This window comes from Cicer arietinum, chromosome 6, assembly GCF_000331145.2.
Source record: "Cicer arietinum cultivar CDC Frontier isolate Library 1 chromosome 6, Cicar.CDCFrontier_v2.0, whole genome shotgun sequence".
Classification (NCBI taxonomy): Eukaryota; Viridiplantae; Streptophyta; class Magnoliopsida; order Fabales; family Fabaceae; genus Cicer; species Cicer arietinum.
Genome location: NC_021165.2, coordinates 12079303 through 12088143, shown reverse-complemented (window position 1 = coordinate 12088143; position 8841 = coordinate 12079303). Strand labels below are relative to the sequence as shown.

Genomic DNA, 8841 nt, shown 5'->3' with positions numbered 1-8841 from the left:
AGTCATGTTACCAAACTAAACTTTTAAAATTAATTAAAGTGAAACAAAAAAGTTTAAATAAAACTACCACCCCAAACCCCCAGGCTATAATATAAGGAAGGTAGTATCGGCTTTTAGAGAATATATATAGTTGGGCATATATGCTACAAGAGTTTGTAAATTTTGAACAAATAAGTCAACTTGACCAAGGAGTATACAAACAGAAATAGCTAGGCATGTGTATCTTATGAATTTTATTATTTTTTAGTTTAGGGGTCATTTGAATTATAAAAATAAATTGATTATGACCGATTAACGAGTCATGCGTATTGAAGATATAGTGGTTGGCCACTGGTACTCTTATTCATCAGATAACATGGAATTAAGTCCATTCATATGACATTCCAATTTCTTATATGATTGAGAACTATGTTAGGGATTTTGTGGAGTTCAATAAGTCTAACAAGCATTAATTTTATTCATCAGTAGGTTTTGATTTCTCTTTTTATGTTGATAAGGAAGGTAAAGGTGATGGGTGGGTGGAGGAAGTCCTTGAAATGCTCTATTCGGGTATATTCTTTGCACCATATAAATGTGGATGTTAATAAGTAGGGGTAACTATATGTTAACAAGGTTCAATGGGAAGCCAGAGCGTAGTAGAAGGAGCGAGTATTGTGGGTAGAGAACACCCTGTTTGAAACAATTTTACAATCATTGTGGTAAAGTAAACCCCCAAACTCTTTTTACAACCAATGATACAATTTCGTAACCACAATAATCAACATAAAATAAAGGAAGACTCATAATTTATCTGCTTGAGTAGTACTTCCCACGTTTCCACTTAAATTAATCTCATCTCAAAACAATGGTACAAGGTGTGTTAGTGACCTCTTGAGGTATTTTTTTTATTTAGTTTTAGAACATTCTAAAAGATGATTTTTTATGGTTATCTCATTGAGAATCTTTTGCAGGTTTTGGATGACCTTTATGAGTTCGTCATTTATAGTTTAGGCTTTCTCTTTTTCTTATTTTTCTTTAGATTTTGTTCTTTTAATAAACCACATTTTTTGACAAGAAAGTTTGAATCACATAAAAGATTATCAAATTATTTTTCTATTTGTTCACATAAAACACAGAGTTCAGATGTGGTTGCCTCATTATTTTCTAATTTTCCATTAAGCATATGTTGGCTTATGACATTACTTTTTCTTCATTAATCTTTTCCTCTAACACTTGTTAGGTGCTCAATTTTATAGGCAAAACTCTGATGCCAATTGAAGTAGCAATGTCAATCACAAAAAAATGGGGTTTGAATTGTGACCCTTCTAAGATTTTGATTCTTGTACTTAACTTAAATTAACTCAAAATTAATCTTTGTTGAAACATAATGTCTGAAATGTTCTGGATATGTTAGAAGTAAATAAAACAAATTAGTTTATAATGAAGTGTGATTTTTATGTGCAAATAATTAAAGATAAGTGACAGAAATATCACTCACAAAAAGTATATTGAATCACCCAACTTGGGCTAGTCCAATCCTCATAATTGTGAGATTTTCATTATGTGCTTCATAATCAGAATATTCTCCTTCACACATTTTCTCTTGATCACACCTTGATCAATTATAATTTTCATATTTCAGTCTAGAAATGATTTTTACAAACACACTCAATTTAACATAAACGATATAATTGAGTTAAAATGACGTGTATGATAAAAGTGTTTGGAATCTTGAAACTTCTCAACACTTGTTTGAGATAAATAAAGACAAACTTAGTAAATGATGATCCAAAAATATAGTGAAAAAAATTGGAGTTTGCTTGAAGAGTTTTTGAATTGTTATTACTTGAACAAGTGTTGCTAGATTTGTAAATTGAACTTTTGTCTTCATCTCCCAATTGATTTTCAATTTTTTAGATGATAAAATGCTTTGAATATTCAATTTAAACTAAATATAGTCGTTGGATGCGCTTTTCAAGTCTCAGATATATTTTAAAGCAGTTAAACACATCTTTATATTTTTGTCCATAACGTTCTTGACAAACGAAGAACATTTTTGTTTTTGAGTTTGATGGAAAATGGGAATGAGTGAGTAAATGAGCTATGAAATACCATTGATAGTATTTCAAATCAGAATTATGCATAGCTTTCTGCAGAATATTGTAAGTATAATGCACTTGCGTCCTTTCTCACAACTCATCAATTTGGAGATCAATCTTGATGCTATTTTCTCCTTTAGACATTTTGCTCGAGTTCTGGGCTTCACCATTGAGTTGAACAGTCTTGATACTCTTTAAATTGTGGTTTGAATTGTGGAAAATGATATGTTTTTAATTATTTCTTTAAAAGAGAAAAAATGTAATGTTCTTTTGTAAAACCAGAGCGTTCTTGGTTTTGTGTTGGATGGAAAACGTGGATGAATGATTTAGTAGTTGTTTAGTGTCAATCATTTGTCTCAGAAGCATGATGTAATTTTTGTAAAAAGGTGCAATAGTAATATCCTTGTTGACCTAGTTGTCCTTGCTTATAGCTCATCAATCTAGAGATTGATCATGATGTTGTTTGCTTCTTTGGACCTTTAGCTACACTTTTTGGGTTTTGATCATGGATCAGAGTTGCCTTGATATTTAACACACTTGAAATCTGGGATTTATTCATTTCATTCCAAACAAATTATCCATAATGATAGTGTGAATATAATTGGTATTTTCTCAAACTAGAATGATCTTCATTTTTCTAGAGTGTTGTTTTTAATAAACCAAAATGAATATTGCTTTTCCATATGTTGTTTTTAATAAACTAAAATGATCTTGATAAACCAGAATAATCATGTTTTAAACCAGAATGATCTTGCTATAAACCAGAATGATCTTGTTGTCAATTTCCAATTTAGTTATGACTTGATTTGATTTACAACATGGTGTGATCATTGATTGTTGTACGAATGTATTTGATCACCTTCTTCATGAAGATGCTATCTTAAGAATGTAATAGTCATTCTCTTGAATGATTGATATATGTTTTTTTTTTTTATTTTAGATTCATTCATTATTGATTAGATAGTTATGTATTTTGATGATGTGAATGATTTCTTGTTTTTTCACTTGTGCAATTCATGTTCCTTAAATAAATCTCAAGTGCAATCATTAGTAGATCGTCATTCATAAAACTTAATCATTTATTTCATAAGATTTATTGTCATTAAAAATACATCACAAAGATTTTTACCTCAAAAAAATTGATCAATTCTACTATTTTATTTCAATCAACAAGATAGTTTTGTAAAAAGATACATTTGATAGTCTAAAATATAAACAAAATAACCTAATTTGATTAGTAAAAAAGATCTCATACAAAATTAATTGAAAAGAATTATAGGTTTGTTAATGAAATTTTTATTACATTAAAAAATTAAGTTAGTTTAACCAGTATTTTATTTTGGCTGTAAATAAAATAGTAAAAAAATTCGCATACAACTACGAACCCTAAATTCTTATTTATAACATGATTATCATTTTAATAATTTTGATAATTAACAGTTGAATTAGGTTTTATGGATAATTTAATCACTATTTTTATTATGTATAAAATTAATTACTCAAAAAAAAAAACAGCAACAATTAAATTATTATGAGTTGAGATATGTTTTATTAATTAATATTTTATATTAAATCTAATGAGAAATAATCAAATTAAATTAAGGATACACATAAATTTTTAAGAAACCAATAAAAAATAATTAAATTAAAATTAATTTTTTTTGTTTTTACAGCCAAACTAATTTCTTTTCTATAACATCAATGGTCAAGAATAATATAAAATCTACCATATTTAATTTTACCAATATATGAAAAAAGAATATTTACTTAGAGTTAATTTCTAATAAAATTAATTCAATCATGTTGCACGAGTCATACGTAAAGTGGAAAGAGAGTTGAATTTAATAATATCTTTTATAAGTCATTTACTAGGATATATCGTCTTAAATATTTTGGATGTCTTGTTTGAATATTAAAAATTAGGTCCTTAATAAAAATAAAGTGCAATTTTAATAATTAAAAAAATAAAATTTTAGTCCTTGCAAAGAAATTCTCAACTTTTTAGTTCTTAAAATAATTATTTTATTCATTTTTCTTTCCTATTTTGAATTTTTTTTGCAAACAATTGATAGTTTTGGTCCTTCAAAAAATTTCTTATTAAATTAAAATAGAGATTAAAAATCAATAACTTTTTTTAGAGATTAAATTTTAAAGGTTATAATTTACTTTTATTTTATTATATTATTAAACAAAAACTTTTGGAACCCTCACGATCATGTGAGTATGACAAATTAACCCAACACTGCGCTCAAATCATAAAATAAATAGAAAACACGAAAAAAAAATCACAAATTGAAATAAAAAGCAAATAAAATAATTTGAAGAAGTTGATTTTGAAAAAAAAAAATGGTTTTAAACTATTTTAAAAGATGAAGAAAAAAATAGAGAACGTGGGATTTTTTAAAGAAATACAAGAGAGGAGGCGGCTGACTGATACGTGGTATCTGGAATCATTAATTTCGAAGCATATTATATGGCACATAATTGTTTTCTTATGACCACCTACGCAATGGTCATTGCCTTGGTAGTCTTTATTTTCTTCTTTTTATTAATAAATTGGCGTACTTCTTAAGATATAGCCGCCTTCTTTAACACAGAATTGTCAAACAAATTAAGCTACTCGGGAAAAAAATTCGCATTTTATTTTTCTTTAAAAGCCATCACCAACATATATATATATATGAAAGTAAGGACAAGTTTCATAGAAATTTTTTTAATTTTAACCATAATAATAATTAATTACTTAAATACTATAATCAAATATTTGATTATATATATATGTAAAAATAGTGGTCGAAAAATGTTAACTTTTTAAAATAAATTTTTATGTATTTTTCAAAAAATTAATCTTTACTGTAATACAATTACGAAATGATATTTTTGTTTTTTAAAATAAATTAATATTTTATCTATTTCATAATAAATATTAATTTAGTAAAATTATCTCAAAATAAAAATTATTTATAGTTTTCGTTGTAAAATTAATTATTTCTTCTAGTTATATTCTTTAATTAATATTTCTTATGTACATTATAAAAATACCTTTCAATAAAATTTATGCATATTAGAAAAACACTGATATAATAAATTTGTTTAAAAAGTATTACTTTTATACATTTACTCATCCAATTATGGATATCACAAAAAATAACAGTAAATTAAATAGGAGCATTTTTCTAAAGAAACAATCATTAGTTAATGTAGAATTTTAAAACAAGTCTTATATTAAAGACAAAAAAAAAAGTTAAATAAAATCTTATAACTGGAAACGAAACTTTAATACGTACATTATTTTTAAAACCTTATATTTCAGCATACATTTAAAATAATTTAAAAAAATATATCAATTATTAACAACGAAAATTGTTAAATTATTATTTTTAATAATATTTTTTAAAAGTGGAGTCCACCGTGCCACATTATATTGAAATAACTCATTCATTTTTTACCTCAGCGGTGAACTCACATGTTAATTAAATAAGGTCCACCACTAACAAATCATTTATTTATTATTATTCATAAAATAATTATAAAAAAAAATCATATCAAAGTATAATATCATTTATTTATTATTATTCATAAATTAATAATAAAAAAAGATAACCGCACCATTCTTTCGTGAAAGAAATGTGATAATAGCTTGACACGTCTCCAACTCGCCAAAAACTGAAAGTTACTTAATTATACCTTATACCTGACGGACGAACTCATTTTAGCTACCATAAGAGATCTCTAAGCAAAACCAAATTTAATGAGAAAAGACAGTGAAATCACGTGGACAAAAAACATTTGGTAGTACTGGAAGGTTTGATTTGGGAGCAACTATCGACGACTTGACGCTGCCGAATGCGTCAAGCAGCCCCAAGTAAAATACTTAGTTACTATATGGCACTTGCAGTATGCTCTATTAATGCTCTCCTCTCTATAAATAGATACCATACTTAATTTGTTATCACCACAATCACTCTTTCACCAAGTAACAACTTAAGCAAGCATTTCTGTAACCAAAACAAACACATTCATGGGGATCCTTTCCTTGTTGTGCTACTCTCTCTTTTATCTTTCTTTCTTTTTCATCATTAGGCTTTTGTTCCAATCAAGAAAATTCAAAAATCTCCCACCAGGTCCACCTTCTCTTCCCATAATTGGCAACCTCCATCATCTCAAACGTCCCCTCCACCGCACCTTTAAGGGACTCTCTAAAACTTATGGTGATATCATTTCTCTTTGGTTTGGTTCACGTCTTGTTGTTGTTGTTTCTTCTCTATCCGAATTCCAACAATGCTTCACTAAAAACGATGTTGTCCTAGCAAATAGGCCTCGTTTTCTCTCTGGAAAATACATCTTCTACAATTATACTACCTTAGGATCCACCTCTTACAGTGAACACTGGCGCAACCTTCGTCGTATCACTTCCCTCGATGTTCTTTCGAACCACCGCATCAACAACTTCTCTGGAGTCCGAAGGGATGAGACTCAACGATTAATCACGAAGTTGGCCGAGGATTCATCCACTTCCTTTGCTGAAGTAGAACTTAGTTTCAGATTCTACGATATGACCTTCAACAACATCATGCGAATGATCTCTGGAAAGAGATACTACGGAGAAGATTGTGACATGAGTGATCTTCAAGAAGCAAGTCAATTCAGGGATATGGTTACTGAACTGCTGCAATTGTCTGGTGCAAATAACAAAACTGATTTCATGCCTTTGCTTAAATTTTTTGATTTTGAAAACTTGGAGAAAAGGGTTAAGAATATTGCTGACAAAACGGACGCATTCTTGAGAGGCCTCCTTCAAGAACAACGCAACAAGAAGGAACGTACAAACACCATGATTGACCATCTTCTAAATTTGCAAGAATCACAACCTGAGTACTACACTGATCAGATCATCAAAGGCCTTGCTTTGGTATATACATGATAATTACTTTGAATCATAATTTCACTATCTATATAACTAAATTACTCTTCTAAGTCATTATTTACTGATCAAGTTAAGTTAAAATTGCAGGCCATGCTCCTTGCTGGAACCGACTCATCTGCTGTAACTTTAGAGTGGTCAATGTCTAATTTGTTGAACCATCCAGAGATATTGAAGAAGGTAAAGGATGAATTGGATATTCATGTAGGACAAGATCGTTTGGTAGATGAATCAGACCTTCCAAAACTTACTTATCTTAAAAATGTCATCTATGAGACGCTTCGGTTGTGTACTCCCGCTCCATTGTTATTACCACACTCAACTTCAGATGATTGCATTATTGGAGGATATAAAGTACCACGAGACACCATAGTATTGATTAATGCATGGGCCATTCACAGAGATCCTAAGTCATGGAGTGAGGCCACAAGCTTCAAGCCGGAGAGGTTTGACAAAAAAGGGGAGATTGAAAAGGTGATTGCATTTGGGATGGGAAGAAGAGTGTGTCCTGGAGAAGCTTTGGCTCTTCGAACAATTAGCATGACTTTGGCATTATTGGTTCAATGCTTTGATTGGAAACGTACAAGTGATGACAAGATTGATATGGCAGAACGAGATGGATTCGTTTTAACAAAATTGATTCCATTAAAGGCCATGTGTAAAACTCGTCCGGTGGTCAACAAGGTTTTCAAGTAATTAACTTATATCGCAATTGGTTGATAGTCCGATGCTATATTATTCATATTAATTATTTCATTTGTAATTTTGTGGAATCCAGAGAGAAAGTACCGTGCTTTCTCAAATAAGTGTAGCGAATATGCAAATAAAGTACCGTATCTGGATTTTCTCTAATAAAAAGTGTATATATGTTGTTTATTACTTGTAATTTTTACTACCAGATCCGAAAGAATCTTTTTGTTTGTTTCCCCACACTATTGCACTTTGGATGAATAAAGTAACAAGTTAAACTCAATTAATTACATTCTCTATATTTAACTAGCACACAAACCAAATAACTCTGAAGGTTGGCTGTCGCAAGTGTATGTTGATCACATTCAAAGTGGTTATATGTTATATAACCATTTGAAGGTAGAAATCACAATCGTGAGTGCTTAGTAGTATTAAACCACCTTTATTGGAAGAATTGAGTGTTTTTTTTTTAGAAATTGACATTAAACAAATTTTAAATAAGTGATTTGTATATATAACACTCATTTTAACAATAAAATGATATATTTTCCACGTGAATGAATTATAATTAATCTTAAAGAAATGCTAATATGTATTTTTCTGACATTTATTAATGTATTAAATATATAAATTTTGTATTGAAGAATTGTATTTTTTGTTGTTGAAAATTATACATTTTATATTTTCAAAATATAATTAATATTTGTGAAATCCTTAATATATTTTTTGTATTGAAGAAATGTATTTTTGATATGGTTTCGTCAACAACAAAAAAAAACACTTTTTGATGTATTTGTAGTAGTTTTATATGGGTGCTACTTCTTATACATCAATACATAGTTGCATTAGTATATGTATTTTTCATTTTTATTTTATTTTACTATAATAATAAACACTAGTAGTTTTATATTAGGATATTTAATATTGAGTCAAAAACATATTAGGATTAATTAATATTAGTGTGAAAACCACTTTATCAGTTGAAACAGAAACATAACTTCTCAAAAGAAAATGTACTGTGCAGCCTCGATAGCGCCATCCTAATTAGGACAATACAGAATATGGATATATATATATATATATATATATATATATATATATATATATATATATATATAAAAAAAATATAAAATACATTTTCTCTTTTTG

The 8841-nt window shown here is 28.3% G+C and overlaps 1 protein-coding gene across 1 annotated transcript; it reads left to right on the top strand.

Annotated features, from left to right (window-relative positions):
* The first annotated feature begins 6099 nt into the window (after positions 1–6099).
* CYP81E3 (isoflavone 2'-hydroxylase) lies at positions 6100–7854 on the top strand. The gene is given in 2 exon segments (NM_001309652.1): positions 6100–6990; positions 7093–7854. Coding segments are annotated over 2 exon segments (1497 nt in total). The 3' UTR covers positions 7699–7854.
* The last annotated feature ends 987 nt before the right edge of the window (positions 7855–8841 follow it).